Source organism: Pimephales promelas, chromosome 6 (assembly GCF_988280905.1).
Source record: "Pimephales promelas chromosome 6, fPimPro1.hap1.1, whole genome shotgun sequence".
In the NCBI taxonomy this organism is placed as follows: Eukaryota; Metazoa; Chordata; class Actinopteri; order Cypriniformes; family Leuciscidae; genus Pimephales; species Pimephales promelas.
Window position 1 is genome coordinate 19,169,422 of NC_142774.1, and position 20,648 is coordinate 19,190,069.

At 39.1% G+C, this 20,648-nt stretch overlaps 1 protein-coding gene across 1 annotated transcript in view; it reads left to right on the forward strand.

Annotated features, from left to right (window-relative positions):
• The first annotated feature begins 5,919 nt into the window (after nucleotides 1-5,919).
• c6h3orf70 (chromosome 6 C3orf70 homolog) overlaps nucleotides 5,920-20,648 on the forward strand; it is a 29,959-nt gene continuing 15,230 nt past the window's right edge. Inside the window, exon 1 of the mRNA XM_039657446.2 lies at nucleotides 5,920-6,412. Within this exon, the coding sequence (XP_039513380.2) occupies nucleotides 6,238-6,412 (175 nt within the window). The 5' untranslated portion in view covers nucleotides 5,920-6,237. The remainder of the gene's footprint in view (nucleotides 6,413-20,648) is intronic.

The following is a 20,648-nucleotide window of genomic DNA, read 5'->3' on the forward strand; positions in this document are numbered from 1 at the left end:
GGTCACATACTGGAAGACAGACAAACAAACTGAACAGAACAGAACAGAACAGAACAGAACAAAACTGCAACAATGTGCAAAAATGGCTACACCAAATAATTTGGTCCAATTTGCAACAGGGTATTTCCTTTGGCCTTAACAAACTTAGACTGCCCTGACAAGCTCTATAGCTCCATATTTATATGGGCTAACTCCACCCTTGGCCTGTACCAAATGAACAAGCAAGGATCAAACACACAATACATTACACACACAAATAAAAATAATGAAACATTAAACATTCACAAATAACACTGTGTAAACACATGGGTACTTAACCACACACACACACAAGAAAACATAACAAAAAAAAAGGAAATGAAAAGAAAAATATATTTAGCTGCTAGTCCCCTCCCCCAGACAAAACTACAAATGGATCAGTCCAATTAGGGCTATGCTAATGCTACAAAAACCTGTTTGAATCAGACGAACTGTTTGATCAACGTGATCTCATGAGAATACGTATGTATGTGTACGTAAAGTGTCGTTCTATCATACGTATATATAATTACGTTTTATATGCGCAGAAACGTATAATACTGACGTATTTACAGTACTAAAACGTAAAATATTTACGTATTGACAGCACAAAAACGTAATTTATTTACGTATGAACAAATCCACCGACGTACACATTGTACGTATCACAATTTATGCATATTAATATCGTAGCATTATGTTTTGACTCTATTGCATCCCACTGTCTTATTAATGAAGTTTTCAGTCGCATTATTATATAATACTCATAAATATTAACATTTTGCTCGTTTCGCCTGCATGGTGTTAAACAATACACTATAAAACCTTAAAAAATACATTCTTTAACGTTACTCGCTCAACCATTTTGTAATAGTTTATTTACCTTGAGACACATAAAGCGTTTTCTCCTATAAAACACAACAAAAATTCACAAAATACATCAATTTTAATAGTTTGATGTAATCCAAATCTTTAGAATCCATAGTTGTTTGCAAGAAAAAACTCCTAATTCAGCGATTTCAGCCTCTTATCCAGTCGTGCATGATCTCCATTCTCAGCAGCGACCGTAACGTTACAAGTCAAACCCCGCGCTGGTGATGAATTCAAATTCAAATATTGCGCCCATACGTCATCTTTTACGGCAGCGATATCAAACGTTCATTGGCTCTTCCCTGCTTCGTCACAGTTTGCGACATGAAGGACTGTAGACGGTTGGTTAGTTTAGTTCATTTGAATTTTGAAATGGAGAAGCGCGAACCAACCGAAGCCGGATTAACATTTTCATTAGTAATTTAATTTCTGCTCTGTACTTCATACAAAACTATTACAATACTGCCAGAGAGAAGACTGCGACTGCAACGCTTCATCATGTGAACGGCTTTTGGTATCGGTTTTGACATTTTCGCAATAAATAAATTATTGTGATTATACTTGTCTGTTAGTTATGTTTTTCTTCATAATTGTAGTTTTTTACGTAGTTTTAAGGAATTGTTATGGTAGGTTTAGGAGTAGGATTGGTGTCTCAAAATATATTTTAATGCTATATTGTTAATAAAACTGCCCTTTCCCAACACCTGTCTGTTACGTTTTATCCTTTTTTATATTAAGTATAAAATGGGTATGTTTAGGTTTGGGATTAGGGTTACGGGATCTTACATTTATCTATAAAATAGTAAAACGGGAAATTATCCAGATATCTTTATGATATAGAATATACGTAAATAGTTTACGTTTTGTAGCTGTAAAAACGTAATAATGTTACGTTTAAATGTTGCAGATACGTCTATATTATACGTTTCAGCATCTATCCAAACGTACTAAAAAGTACGTTTTCTATCTTTGCAAAAACGTAAAATAGCTACGTATTAACAATGAGACCAGGCTGGTTTGATCGTGCAGTAGTGTTAATTTTACCAGCCATTTTTAAATTTAGTTTCAGTTTTAGTCCAGTTTCAGCATCGCTTGTTAGTTTTTATCACATTTAGTCGACATCATCCCATTTTTATTTAGTCTAGTTTTAGTCGACTATAAGTCGAGCATTTTAGTCTTTATTTTAGTCCAAGAAAACATAATTATATTCGTTTAGTTTTAGTCAAAAAAAAAAAACTGTCAACATTTTAGTCTAGTTTTAGTCAGGACATCATTTTAACCTTTTACTTTTTTGTCAGCAGATAATATTTAACATTTCCTAAAATTATTTCACATTTCAACATTTTCTCTCATCTTTTTGATAAAAAAACACAATTTTAAGGAACACATGCAGACATGGAAGATGTTCTGACAATATTTGCATATTTATTTTGAACATTGTAAGGTTCAAAGACACAAACACAAATGCTTGCATTAAAACAAATAAAATACACCTGACAAAGGAAACAAATAAATAAAATAAAGTGTATTATGAACTTAACACAAGTGCTGGCTGTTTAAAGCTAGTTCACATAGAATAATAAAATAAATAGATTTGAGGTCAATGTTGTGAAAAAAAAAAAAAAAACTCCAACTGATACAACAAAAGTGCTTTCCTGCCAGCTAGTTCACATGGTATATAAAGGTACAGTATTTAAGGTGAAACAAGGCATAGCTTGCTAGAACGTATGAAATCTTTTTAACTAATCTTTTTAAAGCGTCTGTCTGCTTTAATCAAATGTAACTGAAACTATAGTTGCCCGGCCAGTATAACATATCTAAGTTAGCATAAATTTAACTTCACATACAATTCTATCAACAAGTGGCTACAGTCGCTACGTGCTAAGAAGCTAACGCAACATAGCCAGCCTGGATACTAAATGCTATGAAAGTTAGCCATCATTAGTTAGTTTATCATTGTAACAAAATGTGTCCATATATCACGTCTCTTCTTCTTCCCGAGCCCCGTGCAAAGCATGTTTTACTTTTAACCTGTCGCCGCCGCCTCACCGTGAATCCAGCTCCTGTCTGCTCCATGTGTTGTGTAGGCTACTCTGACTGTGCCCACCCGCTCCAGGTTTGAACGTGGGTGTGTGTGGCGGAAGAGCTGACGAGGAGGAGGCGGAGGAGGAGACAGGATTTGACAAAACCATATCATATAATAATATGTAATTTTCGTCTCGTCTTTGTTCGTGAACTAAAATGTCCATAGATTTTAGCCCAGTCTTTATTTACCGAACTGCATTTTCGTCTCGTCTTTATTAGTCTACGAAAATTATTTCTGATTTAGTCCCAGTTATTGTTTATTAGTGGGGATTTTAGTCTCGTCTCGTCTAGTTTTCGTTCGGTGAAAAATGTGCGTTGACGAAAATATTTTCGTTTAGTTTTCGTTAACGAAATTAACACTATCGTGCAGCAGTCTAGAAGGCCAACAGCCAAAACAAAGGTTTGGGGGGGATTCTTACAAGAAATAAAAGGTAATTCTGACTGCAATCAACTGGTTGTGAAGTTTTCTTCTAAAAAGAAATAATTGAATTGAACAGCATGTTGGAGCAAACAGACAAATATGTATATATAAAACTCATTTCAAATAGGGAAAACAATTACACAACATCATTTTGATTTAAAAGATGGTAAATGCCGACATAATCAGGTAGTGATGTGTGCATGTGTGTCAAGTCCATGTAATTCATTTCCAGTCACCAAGCTTAGCTTGTGACAGTATATATTTATATATATATACAGTATATATATATATATATATATATATATATATATACACACATACATACTTACTCCACTCCCACCAATGCCAAAAACACAATTGCAAACTAATTGTAAGGCATATGTTTTCATCTTCTGCACAAGATATAAAGTAACAGTTGAAAGAAATAGGCTACGTTAACAATTTTAACAACTAGTCACATTGAATGTTTTAAAGGGGGGGTTGACTACTTTTTTTCTTTGCATGATTCTTTTTATGGGGTGCAATATAACATATTTTCCTGGTTTTTCTTTTTTAAAAAGTCTTATTTTCCATAAACTTCACCTTTATTGCAAGCCGCGCTCCCCTCTGACCCTGAACGACCGGTTGACTTCCTGATTCAATGAAACCACTCACTCAGAAACGATCGTCATTTTCAGGAACATAATCAAACATAAATTGTATCCATTTTTGACGAAGTACAGCGTCCGTGGGAAGCCCGAACACAGAAGACCTGATAACTGGGTGAAGACCTGATAACTGGGTGAACACAACACACTCGACGAGCCACAGAAATATGCGCATGCCCTTTTTTGCATTTTCTGGAGGGAGTGGTTGATGCAAATGTGTGGGTTAGTGACATCTAAAACCCAGCTGTAGTCCCAATCGAGTCGTTTTTGTAGGCAAAATACTTCCTGATTTTTAAAAGACGATATCTCTGCTTAGACTGAACTTTCAGCACTGCAACTTTGCAGATACTGTTCATGCACCAACAGCAACATTACACACTATTTAAAATCCAAAAAGTGAAATCGCAATCAACCCCCCCTTTAATTATAAATATTTTTTTTACTCTGACAAAGGGAGTAATAGCCTACAATGAATTTCAAGTTTCAGTTTTTTTTTTTTTTTTTTTGCAATCGCTAGGACAGAACTCTTCCCACAGTTCTTCTATCCAACTTTCAACTTGGCACAGCAGTTTATTTCACATTCAAAATTCAAACCAAAACACTTCATACATCTCGTACATACAAATCGACACCTTCTAGGTTTTTCCCCAACAAACCCTTTGTCATAAAACACAGACCTGAACACACACATACACACACACAGAGAGAGAGAGAGAGAGAAAGAGAGAGAGAGAGAGAGAGAGAGAGAGAGAGAGAGAGAGAGAGAGAGAGAGAGAGAGAGAGCAACAGCAACAATATAACATAAATCAAGTTATCATAAATTGAGTAGAACTATTGTGCCAAAGGCATAGACTTTAAAGAAAAAAAAAAACTGTGGTCAAATCAATTGCTCTTTTGATGATATTCTATGGTTTGTACCTTTCATGCCATAAGGAAATTTTCAATTCATGAAATGTTTTACTTTCATCCTTTGATTAAAGATTACCTGCAAGCAACTTCAGTGCAGGACCCATCATAATGTACCTTTGACCGTATTGTTACACACACACACTAGACCTATGAGAAATTAAAAAACACAGCCATTTTCTCCTGAGGTGATCTACTGTAACATGAAGTCAGTCACTGTGCTGTCAACAGTGGCTTTGAAGGAGGAAAATGTTGAGTGAGGTTCTCCGGAAAACTGCTGACAAGAGTCGCTTTGAAAGTGAAAACTTTCACTGAGGATGGATGCCCTCTGTATGACTGTTTTTAGGTGCTCCTTGAAAGCAGGATATTTTCATCCCTACAGCCAATGTCTGAAACCCTTTTAAAATTCTTAAAAAAAAAAAAAAGTTCATGACAAGAAAATGAATGACAGTATCTGCCTATACAAAAATTTCCTTTAGCCTATCTGACAGTCCAGTTCAGCTCCTGGTTTGAATAGGCCTACATAGCCTACTTTTCAGGCCTGCATCAAAAATAAGGCTGGTTGCTTGAAAACACAGGGTTCATGAAGCATGGTAGGCTACTTCATTCATGGTCAAAACCCCTTTTTAACCTCATCAACAGCAACTTCAAGTGCTTCAAAATGCTGTTAGATAAATTATTAGCTGCTCAAGTTCTTGAAGGAAATCATGGTTAGGCTACATCTTATAAGTTCCTCTGAAAACTGAAAGGGTCCAATTAACTCTAAAATTTGATTCTTCGGTCGCCTTACAACAAGGCATTTTCTTTTGAAGAAGACCATGATTCTTTCACAGCCTACTGTCAAGACGAGGGAAATCACGCATGAATTCATAACAGAGAGAGCAAGAGAGAGAGCAAGAGAGAGAGAGAGAGAGAGAGAGAGAGAGAGAGAGAGAGAGAGAGAGAGAGAGAGAGAGAGAGAGAGGCGGGATCGACGGCACAAGAGCGGAAAGGAAAATCCGTCTTCGAGAATAAGCATCAGTCTCCGCGCTGATCTGAAGCTGTTTACGGACACATAGACGACGGCATCTTATATGCCTCATTATTTTTTTTTAGAGGCGAAATGACTGAAAACGAGTTTTTTTTTTTTTTTTGTATAAACGCTAGAAGTGGAACTTGGATAGCCGAAGTCTTGGGCGTTTCTCCACTTTTGTTCATTTCTTTTAATTGCTAAACAGTCGACGCTGAGCGCATCTGATCTTCCCGAGCTCCCGGCGCTGATGAGGGCTTTGTCGGTGTGATCAGTGCGCGATGGCCGCTTCGGGCGGACAGAAGAGTGAGAAGTTAGATGAAGCTCAGGCTCTAGCGAGGAGTTGCGCAGGGCGACCGGACTTTCTGCCCTGTGATGGACTATCCATCTGCGCCACACACAGCCACGGGAAGTGTTTCAAGCTGCACTGGTGCTGTCATCTGGGCTGGTGTCACTGTAAGTACACACACAGCATTGTTGAGATGTGGATAACGTTAGATATAATTCTTCAAGACTATCACCCACAACGAGGAGTTTAATAGGTCAGCGCCTCTAACAATTCACCAGTGTGGGAAGTATAGGCTATAAAAGAGGTTATGTGAGGAAAATGTAAGTTGAAATGACCAATCACAAGCTTTAAACATAATTCCCCCTCGTTCAAGGTAACGTCTCGGTTTCAATAAAACAAAGATTTACAGTCTCTCAGGGAAATTCTTTTGTTCCCATTTCCCTTCAGTGTTCAGGACCACTGACGTCAGAAAAGTTTCTTCAGTTTATTTTTAACCAGTTCGACTGAAGGTCTTACATTTGAATATTATATGTTACATGAAGAACCTTAAACATCTATTGAAAGTTCCCACAAAATGTTCAGTGGAATTCTTTAAATTAGCCTATTAAAATGTTTTTGACAGAAAAACTGTTGCAGCTGGGACATTTGGTTTTAAAATGTAGAATTTAGGCTACCGTAGGCTGCTTTGAAATAATCAAAATAATCATTAATCAAAATAAAAAAGCATACACATCTGAGGTATTTTGCTTATCAGACTTAAAATAGTTAATCGGATAGCCTTGTTTTTCCACTCAAGACCGTATACAGCATCTGCTTATCACATAGCTATTCTCAGAGCCAGAGGGATGGGGAATCTTGCGTTTGTGTCATTTATGAAATATTAAACTAGTCGATAAATGATGCATAAACATCTTCGTACCACCACTGTTTGTGAATGTGCATCTAAGAAATAATAGATAATAGAAGTTAATGGGAATCCATCTGATTACCTTGATGATATACCTCCGTTGGAGGGAGCTGTTTCTTTTTTCAAATATACTCACATGATTGCCCTGCTCCAAACTGCTAAATGTGGACTCTAGGCTAAAGGCATTATGCATTTTCTGTAACTTGACTTATAGATGACTAATTCAAAGAGACATCTGGGTCTTTATCAAATTATGGCAAAACCAACGGTTAGAGAAATCAATATCATTATATAAGCCAACTATAACTTAAAACATAACATTGTTATTAATAATATGCAATGATTTGACTGTTTGTTTAAAAGAAGGAAGAAAAAAACAATAATTTGCAAGGTGCATGAAAACCCTTTGTTGCCTTCTTCTAGAAAAACATTTACTGATATTTCATTTATTTATTGCTCTTTCTTTCAAGCAGTGCAAGGTCTAGCAAGTCACATTGATTAATATTTTTGACATTTTGTGTAATTAGTTTTCATTTACAAAATATTTAATTGCATTATATATTGATTTTATTTTAATCAGTGTTTTGAGACATTCTTGAAGTCATGTTTTTCGTTGTATAAAAATGTATCACAGATTATAGAGGTGTAACAACCCATACTTAATTGGTGAACTAAAAAAAAAGTCATAATAAGACAAAAACTCAAAGCAAAACTTTACCAGTCGATTTAAAAAAATGGCATTCATTGTGAGGCTAACAAATGTCATGTGACTGTTGAAGGAGGGTGCAGATTCTTTAGATTCCTTCGACCTCACTGTGAAATAATTATCTCAAAATGTGTGTGTGTGTGTGTGTGTATGTCTTCTGTAAGAGAGAGAGAGAGAGAGAGAATCAGTTGGAGCTTTTTAAGCACTTTCCCTCGGTTTTACAACCTAGACCCCGACTAAAATGCATTTTTGAACTGTTTTAACCAAAAGCAACTTTCACTGACACAGTTGAACTAAGGCCTAATCCCGGCTTAATCTAAGCCCTGTCTGTGAAACCAGGCCTTAGTAAAAATTCTCATTCTTCAGTTTTTGTGGGTTTCAATAGGCAGTTGCATCAGGACCGTGTTTCTGCCAGGCTGTCTGGTTCTTAAGTCTCACTTTCTGTTTAAGATTGGCACAGCATGGCTCTGACGAATTATGAAAGAAAAGTTATGTGAAGCCATTATCCACAGTCAAGCAAAACCATTCTTGGCTAAGCTGTGTGTTTGAGTCAACCCCCAGATCTTGACTTCCCTAACGCCTTGCTAGTTTTAGAACAGAAAAACTGTCAAAAAACAGTTGTACCTGATGTTGTTTTTTTCCGATTAGCCACGTACAATCCTGTGGCGTATATGGAGCTCTGAAATGAATACATCTAACAGTTTTGCTTCTTTTCTGACTGACATATTGAAAAGGAAATTAATCAGGCTACAGTATGACAGGAAGTTCACATAGCTCTGTCAGAGGTCAAGCGCTAGACTGGCCTTGTTGCTAAGTTGGGCTTTTTATCTCAGCTTTAAAAGGTCAGCGCAATTTATTTCAAGCTTTAAGGTCTCAGCTTTGGCTTTGCTTTTTTAAAGTTCAACCTTTCTCTTTCAGAAAAAAAAAAATAAATATATATATATATAACGGTCAAGTCTTTGAACTTTTAGCACACATGACAAAGTACAACATCAAATCCACCCACCATTCAAAAAAACTAAATTGAGAATGCCAGTTAAATTCCAATTAAATTCCTGAATTTGAATTGATGTACCAACAGGATGCAGAATTGCAATTTGAATGTAAGGGAATAGAATTAAAGGGTTAGTTCACCCAAAAATGAAAATTAAGTCATTAATTACTCACCCCCATGCTGTACCAACCCCGTAAGACCTTTGTTCATCTTCGGAACACAAATAAAGATATTTTTGATTGAATCTGAGAGCTGGATCAGTCCTACATAGACTGCCTAAGGGACTGGCTCTTGATGGCCCATAAAGTCATTAAAGACAAGGTTTAAATATTCCATGTGCCTACAGCGGCTCAATTATAAGTTTATCAAGTGACGAGACTACTTTTTGTGCGAAAAAACATAAATAACAACTTAATTCGACTATTCTATTACTTCCTTATGGGCGCATGCGCGAGAACTGAGACGAGGACGTTCTTCTCCTTCGACTACTTTTTGTTACCGGCTGCTCACCACTTAGGAGTATTACCGCCACCTACCGTATAAGATGATGTGCTGATATAGCTGACTTTCTGTTTACAAGCAGAGGAAGATGCGCGCTGTACATACGCTTTTCAATTAGCGTATTTTCCGCACTACAAGGTGCACTTAAAAGCCTTTAATCTTCTCAAAAAACGACAGTGTTCCTTATAATCCGGAGCGCCTTATATATGGATCATCATTTTATACGGTAGGTGGCGGTAATACTGCTAAGCGGAGCAGCCGGTAACAAAAAGTAGTCGAAAGAGAAGAACGTCCTCGTCTCAGTTCTCGCGCATGCGCCCATAAGGAAGTAATAGAATAGTCGAATTAAGTCGTTATTTATGTTTTTTTCGCACAAAAAGTAGTCTCGTCGCTTGATAAACTTATAATTGAGCCGCTGTAGGCACATGGAATATTTAAACCTTTTCTTTAATGACTTTATGGGCCGTCAAGAGCCAGTCCCTTAGGCATTCTATGTAGGACTGATCCAGCTCTCAGATTCAATCAAAAATATCTTTATTTGTGTTCCGAAGATGAACGAAGGTCTTACGGGGTTGGAACAGCATGGGGGTGAGTAATTAATGACTTAATTTTCATTTTTGGGTGAACTAACCCTTTAAGAGTGATTGAAATGATAAATAAAATACACTGGGGGAATGCAGACTGTGTAGTAGTTGTGTACATTTTATGATTTTATGTGCTGTATAGGAAAATTTACATCTTTAAATCTTGCTACCATTCTAGCTCTGATTCCAATTCAGCATCGTGCAAGGTGTGACTATCACAGGAATTATTGCATTAATGGCAAAATGTCTACCCAGACACAGCCACACCACATAACTGTAAATTTCAGTTGTCACAGTAACTAAGCCATTATCTGTTCTCATTAGAAGGAGGATGTTTATGTCTGCAACACCATGAGCATTATGTAAACATGCTAAATATTAATTTGATACTGCGTGCAGTGCCACATAGGCTCTCAGGTGGAACCAGTGGTGTTTAAAATGGAACGACAAGGATCCTCCTAGGAGCTTGACTGACATTTGCCCTACTTGTGAGCTGAATTGCATGAGTTGTGCCTTATTTCATGACCCAGCAAAGTTATGAAGTGTTCCAGGCAGGTTTTTGAGCGCGTAAATCACGACTTAAAACCAGGACTCACAACTTTTTAGCATTCCAGGGCAGCCAGTCACGCCAAAATACCTGTATGGTATGGTTGTATGGTTGTTGTCTATATACTCTAAACATTAGTGCTGTGAAATTGAATGATTCATCAAAGTGATTAATCAAAAAAAATAAAAATAATTCATAATCCTGATTGATACCTTCCTGATTGACACCTTCCTGGTATGTACTATGCTGAATTATATATCAGGGCTCTCAAGTTTTGAAGAAAGGCAGCAGGAGTGAGAGAATCACGTGAACAATTTCAGGATTTAATTTTTTTATGAGATAATTATTATTATTTTATTTTTTTTGGTTGTTGCATTAAATCTTACACAGATAGAATAATACTATTTTCTGATTGGCTATTGTATAGCATTTTTCTTCTTTTTTTGATTGGCTGATAAGTGGCAGGCTCGACTGCAGAACTCCAGGGGAGACGCGCTTGATTCCTGCCGGTTCCGTTCCGTTGCATAGTGAGAGCAGCGCGGCCAGAGACATTTTGGGTGCTGCGGCATATTAAATATATTACAAAACAATTTTTTTCACAAGATACAAAAGACCGAAATGAGTGACTGTGACGATCAATGCGTGACACTTCTTGCAGGTGTGTGATGCACTGTGTACAAACCGGAACCGTTGTCAGTTTGTGAGAGTGGGAGGGAAGGAGCGCGCAGCTCTACAATAAAATAAAAAATCCTGAAAATCAGTGTGTGGCACTCAGCGTTGATATTGAAATTAATGAATGTATGGGAAATCCTGCTGAGAGCTGTCTCACTCCTCCATAGGCTTATATTGTTATTGAAACCTGCCGTTGTCGTTTTTATGCCGCTAGTCTCTGCTAGTCTCTCTATTGGTAGACTACACGTCTGGCCATATCTAAAGGGAATGTGAAGGTACGTCACGCAGTTTTGAATTATGGGACGTGGGCGCCATCTTTACAGGCACAATCTCTGTTTACCCTTTTGCGGGCCGTTGCTAATAATGGGTGTGTTTGGCTAAAAAAGGGGTAAAATATAATTTGATTCATGCAATTTGGTCTGGCTTATCACCTGCTAACATGAACTACAAATTCAACATCATTCATCAACTATCTTTCTAACTTAAATAAATATATATAAATATAGTTGAAAATAAATATATAACTGGTGGTGCCGCCGGCTTTGGCCCTTCATCGCTGCTCACAGATATATATATATATATATACACAAGCCGTTGGCACCACCACCCCCGTGCCTTTAGGGTAAATGTGCATGACGGGCAATAACGTAACCCTGCTTTGACTGTTGAGAAGATGTTTGCTGTATAGCTTGCATTGGTGTGTGGGCTCTGCAAAAGTGTGCACTGAGGGCACATATCAACCACAAAGTATGCGTGAGCAACCTTCTGAAACCTAAAATTAAAAATGAGCCACCCTACAGATGGTCTCATAGACTTAAAGGAGCAATGTGTGATTTTTAGCGACATCTAGTGGTTCGGTTGCGAGTTTGCACTAAGGGCTCAGCCCACTGCTCACCCCTCCCTTTCGAAGAAGCTACGGTTGCTAAAACGGGACAAACATCTCGTCGGCTGAGACAGCAGAGAATAGCCAGAGTAAGCCAAGAGTGTGTAACATTGTCACTGTTTCTGTACCACAGTCCATTATAAACCACATCATGAATACTGTTTACAAAGCCATAGTCAGGTGAGGATCAAGGGTTTTAATATATAATTTAATAAAATGATATTAATCAGCTGATTGTCTCACAAACGTAACCAGCAGCACATTTATCCCCACATACTGTAGCAAACCCATAATACAGCGAGGGAGCAGCTATATATTTTTTCTAACAGGGTAGTAATAATTTAGCTGGCTAATATGAGCTGTTATTGTGGCTGAGCTGGGACTCGTCCGCATGAGTCCAAAGGTCGGAACTGCGCGCGCTGTTACAATCATGTCATCTCCGCATCCCATAGATACTATTTACTACACACAATAGGCTTTTTTCTCTGATTTTGAAAAATCTTCGCGATCGACTTTAGTGATAAAAGACTTTAGTAAAAGTCTCTATCGACGGGTTAGTGATTCCTGTAACGTACTGTTTTACGGTCAATGACATGAATACTAATCATCAGCTGTCTCACGAACGTAACAGCACATCTATCCCCAACATAACAAACCCATAACACAGCGAGGGAGAACTAAGTTACATGAAACAATCCCAACTACATATTTTACACCACTCACAAGGGAAAAGTCACTACTCACGGAGTGTAAGGCTAGCTTCCAGCTTTCCGCTACTTCTCTTATAAGGTAGTGATGAAACGCGTTCTGTAGCACTGTGTGTTCGCGTTCGGCTACGGTAGGAATATGACGTCACAACATGGCGACCTTCATAGAAGGGGATTCCCGCGGTTATGGAGCTATTAATGTCTCATTCTAAGGTAATAAAAACATTACGGTTAATTAAGTAAGTTCTTTATACACCACTGAAAACATGGTTATGGATGTCATATTGCATTTCTGTTAATAGATACTCAACTTTGTTACACATTGCACCTTTAATGGAGACATGAAATAAGTACACAAGACTGAAAGTTATATGAAGTGTGCCATTTTGTTTAAAGCTTTGTTCACTTTAAATTGTTAATCATTTGATACAACAAATGAATAAAGTATTATTTTAACTTTTTAAAATAATTTTTTCATAGACCAAATACAAGATAATTCTGGTTTATAGTATTTTTGTGTTCGAAGGTGTCATGCTCCTCATACGTTCATGAAAGTACGAAGTATGAACACAGTGCTTTTCATCTTGGCTTAGTTCTTCCTCGTGTGTCCTTGTTAGCGTTATCCAGGTCACCTGTGCATTGTTTCCCCTAGAGTATTTTAGCTGTGTTTTTCCCCCTTGTTGCTCACTCGGTTTTTGAGGCAACACTGTTATCCTGGTGGTTGTAGACCGCTTCTCTAAGGCTGTCCGGTTTATTCCCCTGCCCAATCTGCCTTCAGCCAAGGAGGCTGCTGAGCTCCTAATGAACCATGTCTTCCGGATATTTGGAATTCCCCTGGATAGGGGTGGGCGATATGACCAAAATTGTGTTTCACGATATGACTAATTTTATTTCACGGTAACGATATATTTCACGATATAGTTATTTATATAGTTATCCTCAAAAAAAAAAAAAAGACAAAAAGGGCTTTGTATAATAAATAAACCCAAATACTTTAGAAATGAAAAGTGTGTCACCACCTTGTTTTATTTTTATTTTATTTGGTAACTTATTTATTTGGTAAACTATTTTTATATCAAAATATAGTAAACAAAAAACACTCTTAGATGAACTTTTTTATTAAACTTTTAGATGAACTTCCCACAACAGATTGATATTAAATACAACTAGGCTATAGGTGCATTTCAACTTTAAATATTTTTTTCAATCTCATGCATTGCTTTACTTCATCAATCAGTTTATAATATAATTATAATATATATAATATAATTATAATTTTTTTTTACCACATGTGCTTATTATACTGTGTTTTTAACGGAGAAGGGTTTTCCTGCACAAACGGAGACTGCACACACTGTTGTTTTAACGGGCTTGTTTTGCTCTTTTTGTTATATCTGGCAACCCGTCAGTTCGGAAGTGACAAGAAGGAGAGCAGCAATATGAAAACCAAACCGCAGCTACTGTAAGTGTTGACTAAGTAGTTAAATTATACACAGATTACACACCTTATAACAGTGCGTCGAACACCGCGCGCTCCCTCTCAGTGCGTGCACGCGCGCGTCTTTTACATCAACAAAATGCGATCGAGTAATTTGAGAGTGAAGTTGTAATCACGGATCGAATCAAAGGAAGATTTTATCAACTGGTTCAGTAGGCAATTGTTTGGAGTTAAAAAATATATAACTCGCACTGCATATAGTAATTTTGCCTCAGAAACAGGATTATACATTCGTTTTAACAAGCAGGATGTTCATTCATGCTGAATGCGATATTCATGTTTAAAAAGTAACTATACATAAGAGAAGGAAAGATGCGGATAACTATACATTATTTAAGGTTATTTCTCGTAATGATATTGATTATAGCCTATGAAATGTTGTTATCAAGTAACTTCATGCTTTCCCCGTTGCGAACGTTCACTCCTCTAAACTGTAGCCTGGGTGCTGCTGTTCTGCTCAAGTTGACGGCTGCCTTTCCCCCCGAACATATCACGTTAACAACAATCCTTTAGAAAATGTAATTCCTTTGTGGATCCACTTGATCTGCTTTCTCCATGTTTCTTTGACAAATCTCGGCATCAGTCTCACGCGCGCTGCACGGGAGTTAACCACGCCCCCTTATTTGCAAACACGGAATAAAAAAATCTGTTACGACTGACGTTTTATATCGCGGTAACGATATATATCGCCATATCGCCCAGCCCTACCCCTGGATATTGTCTCTGATTGAGATCCCCAATTCTTGTCCTGGTGGGGGGCCATCTGCAGGCTTATCGCGGCCACAGCCAGTCTATCATCTGGGTTCCATCCTGAGTCTAATAGGCAGACGGAACGGATTAATCAGGATCTGGAGACCACCTTATGGTGTGTGGCAGCCAGAAATCCCACATCTTGGGCCACTTATATCATTTGGGCTGAATATGCCCACACCACCCTCCACCCTCCTCGGCCACCGGATTGTCCCTTTTTGAATGCCAGTTCGGATACACCCCTCCACTATTTCCTGAGGAAGAGGCACAAGTTGGTGTTCCCTCTGCACAGCGCTTTGTCCTACACTGTTGGCAGACCTGGAAGAAGGCTAGGCGTACAGCCTCCAACACATTTACGGCGGGGTACAGCGATCCTGTAAATATGGAGGCGGACCCATAATGCAACACAACGTGAGGTCACCATCACATTCCTATACAAAATACAATTACAAGTGATATATAGCCTAAAACTGTCATTTTAATTGAACTAGGAACTAGGTTCAGAAGAAACAGTATGCTGTTGGGAGAGTTTTTTATATAAACACAGCAGTGTTCAGTGGATTAAATAATTTCTTAGATTATTAAAACGTCAAATCACTAAAACGTCATTCAATTTGACATATAATACATTTTTTTGTCCCTAATATCAATATCATGCAGGGGAAACTGTATGAAACTGAAATGAACTGCAGCAGTGCTAAACTTGCATCAAAAAATACAACACTCGAACTATGTATGAATTAAACACACTGAGACTGTTGACTGTTTCTTTTCTATGCAACATTATTATATCCATGTATGTGGTTACAGGCAAATCATATAAAACAGTGAAATTTTCCTTGAACTCTTCTGTCTTGCCTGCACTCGAGACGGTGACGTGAGCTCTACACGAGAGTAGATGTTAAAACTTCATGCTGATTTATACTTGGCTTTCGCCAAGGTAAGCTAAGACGTAGCTTTACAGTAAACTATGCTTCTCCATCCCTTCACGCTTATTTCCATATGGTGGTGTGACTCCCCTTCTGTCCAGCGTTAACGGCTGCAGTGTACTTGCCGCGTCAGCACAGACGATGGCTGCAACTACAGTATGGTCTCCCTAGTGGACCACCACAACAACCGTCTGGATTGAGCTGAGTAGGGGACATCTCTAGGGTCTTTAAGTGGGCACCTTCCGTCCTCAGTGTTTCATCGACTAGCCCACGACACCTCAAGAGGGCTTCACTAGTGCGTTATAAAGCAGTTTCAGTGGCAAACGGTTCCGTATGGCATACCACCTACCGCAAAACCACAATATCTGGCCATGGGGGCAACACTGACAAACAAAGCCCACGTCAATTCCTGGCAGTTCCTGGTGGAAGGAAGCTAGCCTACCATTTGGACATGGCCTCAGAGCAATTGCCTCAATGTTGAGGATAAGGTTCCTCAAGCTGCTGACTGCCTGTTAATGTGATTCCATCTAGACATAACTTTGTTGTACTAACATGGCAAAGTATGTCAAAATAATGTTGATTTATTCTTTGACAACTAGTTAAAGCTTACCTGGGGGAGGATCACATCATTTCTTTGCAGTAATAGGCTGTATTTACTGATGGCAGAAAATAAATCTGCCAAGAAATGTCAGAATGCCAGGAATGAGCCATCCTCCATGGTCTCTTTGACCTGCATAGAAGAACACAGCAAATTTATCCCCTCCCCTCCCTTTAACTCACTGTACAGGGGCAATATCCAAATTTCCACCTCTAGTGTACACTGACATGCTTTGCTCGGCCAGCTATATCCGCATTCCCTTGATGATGCAGCCAGGTGGTCCATATGAGCATATACAGCGGTGTACTGCCCAGCATCTTCCAGGCTCCCCTCCTTCTCCTGCTTCAGAAGCACACAGGGCTAACAGCATTAATAATTTATCAATTACATTTAATAAATAAATCCAATTACTAGAGCTAAGATTGCAATATCATTCCAAAATGACAACTTTTGTCTATTAAACATGTATATTAAAAATCACAGCGGAACATTATGGTGCTCCTGCTGACCCAGAGAGTATGTTCAACTATGCAGTATTGTTATTTCTGTGTTATATTACAAATATTCTTATCACAGAAGAGCTTGAATCGGAACTAGAATTAAAGATTATGGTTTGGACATAAACACTGACGTCTACAGAAGCAGTAGAGACAAGCACCTTTTGAAAGTAACATGGAGCTTCAAATAACAATTGTATCGATCACATTGTTACTCCACTAGGTGGCGACAAGTGACTTAAATGTATTTGTTATTGAATCATTCATTCAAGAGATTAAAAAAAACGCTGATTCATCCATTAATGAAACAAGCAAAGTATTTATTATGATATTACTCATATATTGCTATATAATACTAAATAAGCTACGTTTTAATAAAAAAATATAAATAAAAAAAACATCCTCACCATCAGCCTTGGCATGTTCCACCTCAACGTGTCTGACGAGGATGTTCGTGGGCTGTCCATCAAGCAGGACGCGGACATACACGATCACACACTCCTTGACAGACAGGTCGGTGTCTCCATCGATAATGAAGGAGATGTACTGAGCTGACGACACTTGAACTGCGGTGTTCCCGCGGATAGTATCTGCTATGACCCCGATGATATTGGCACATGATTTCTCATTTGCATACGTCATGTTAATCACAACTCCGTTCTTTTTCATGAGCTGCAACATGGGTTTAAATTTAGTGAAGGCAAGCTCTTCTTTGGCGATGGTGTATGCAGTGTTAAATTTTACGTTTAGCTCTGTCAGTATAGCGGAACGACAGGCAGCATCCTGGCGATTAAAAGCTGGTTTGCTTGCCACACACTGGAACCTGGTTTGCTTGCCACACACTTGTCCCTGCATTTTTTGTGCTTGGCACTCTCTCCGTGTGTAACCAAGCTCTCGCGCTTAAAATGTATAGATCCAGTTGCGAACGCTGTGTTACCTGCAAACTCTGTCCCACAGGCTTTACATGTGAGCGCAGTACATTGTACAGTACATTGTACATTGCGCAGTACATCAGCATAACGGAGCCACTCGAAATCTTTAAGCCATTCTCTCCGAAAGCTGTACGATTTCTTTTCAGCTGGTGGATCCACATTAACCACATCACCCACATCACCAACTCCAGGATTTTTTGTGACTTTATGTGACGGTGTACAAAAGAAATCAGTCAGCGTTCGTTTCATCTTCTCCAGCCTTAATTTCGCGCGGTAGTTGGCTCCCTGTCACATGACGGAGCGCCGCGAAAGGGAGTGATTGACAGCTAATATTAACCAATCTAAAATCTGCTTTAAAGTTAAGAACGTAAGGATGAAGTTTGATTGGTTATTTAACGTTGAATAGAATGATGGTACGGCCACCGCGTATCAGCGCACTTAAGGTACACAGTAATTTGCGAACTTTATGTAGAGAAATGAAAACAGGTCGCACCACAACCATTATTTGCACTTGCACTAATGCTCCCAAATATATTTTTAGGTCGCACAGGTTAAAATTCAGGAGCATATAATTTCGAGCCTTGTATACTAGATTTTGAGAGCATGAGCTTTTCAAAGTATAGTCCTTTGGCCGTGTGGGTAGAAGAACATTTTCTGCGCTTGTGCACTATCTAGTGTATTTGGTTTTCAAGTACTTTGGTTTTCAAGTACTCTCTCTTCTACCTATTGCTGATGTGTGGTAAGCACACTGGTGCTGGTTTACTGGGGCTTCCGCCACATCGTCTAAGTGGATGCTGCATACTGGCGTTGGTTGAGGAGAGACCCCTGACATGATTGTGAAGCGCTTTGGTTGTACAGCAGTACATTAAAAAAAACCCCCAAAAAACGCGGTATATAAATTCTTCATTTGTGTCACTCACACATGCGCTGTTGTGCGTACTTCCTCCGCTGTCACAAAAATTGGGCCTCACATGGTCGACGTGCGTAGACATCTGCAGACTCTCCTGATGGGCATAATTACATCACATGGACAGTGTGTGGACGTTCATGGAACTCCAGAGTTTCACTCCCTCTCACGCACAGTTTGGAGAGCAAGCTTTTCAGGGTATACTGTACTCCTTTGGCCATAAGGACAGAAATACAGGCTTTGCGCATGTAAGACATGCTAGGGAACTTTGTTTTTCATTTTTCCATATTCACTACATCTTGTGCACAGTTGAGTATGCAAGCTTTTCAAAGTAGCCTATACTACTTTGGCTGCCGTGAGCGTGGGAAAACACATCCGTCGTGCACACTTGCTGGTGAACTTTGTTCCCAAGTGAGTAAGTCACTTGCGCAGTGTTGTACGGACACAGTCGATCCTCCTGATGTAGATTATGTCATGCCACGTGGATGGCCGAAGCATACTTTGGGCTTCAAGGTCTGCGTTTTTAGGCTTGTTACAAAATTTAATAGTATCATCATGATCTAATGGTAGATCTGGAAGCTATACGTTAACCTCCGTTTGAGCCTTTAGAATCCTTGAATATAAAGATGCTGCCCTGTCATTGGTAATCTTCATGCGCTATTGGTGCATTCCTTTTGCACCTGACTTGCGTCTGGTGATGTTTCTGAACTTGGCATCTATGCCCAAAGTCATGTCGGGAGTGCTGTCTCGTTCGAGCTGCCTGCCCTGTAAAATCTCTAACTCAGAGGAAGACATGAGTCTTGCTTTGTGCCCTGTACGAGTTATATGCATGTACATTGAGCAGATACAGGCTAAACCCTTGTCTGACCGGCCTTTTGTCATGTTTTCCAACTCAGCTAGTGAAAAGATGCCATCTAAACGATGTCTTTCTCATGGAATTGTAGAAAGCTGTTTATAGCAGATAAAGAGTTGGTTCTGCCTGCAGGGGTGTGTGAGCACTCTAGGGCATAGAAATGTCATGGGTCTGGTTTATAATTTTTGTGCGGATGCCAGTATAGGCGTCACTACGCACGTTTGTCTGGTGTACCGACAAGATCTCACTGCGGCGATGGTAAATCATGCCATGCTCACCGCAGGGATCCTTTAACCAGGGGCCATCGCTCTTTTGAAAAGGGTCATGTGGCGGTGCTGGTCCCTTACGTTTAGTTCAGCGACTTGGCGGGGCGTGAATATAGGTCCCATAAGCCCCTTTTCCACCAAAGCATTTTGAGAGCCGCTTCGGAGCCGGTGCCTGCGCGCGAACCAGTTCTTTGTGTTTCGACAGCCAAAGAACCGGTTCGCGGCCGGGAAAACTGGTTCCAAAGCGGCACCAACTCTTTGCTGGACTAGAACCGTTCTTTTAGCACGTCATGTTTACGTCGGGGGCTGGGGCAGGTTTAGATGTGTTCTAAACATATTTTCTGACCATCGCAAAGCCAGGAGAAACTGCAGAAACACGCAAGCGTTTTTATTTATTTTTTTGTTTATTTGAAACATATAAGCAAAGAAGAAAACTGTCACGATATAGAACAAATGAATGGAAAGAAAAAAGACACAAGACAGGGGAACATAACTTATCAGAAAAGATTACATATCAAACGAAAAGATTAAAAGACTTACATATTTCAATTGTTTTTAAAATTTTCTTGGTACACGACAGAGCCATGTATTAAGAGAGTTGCGACACGCTTTGATGTCGCCGCAAGGCTGTCACGTGGTTCATGGAAGCCCCAATAGTTCCAAAACAGACGC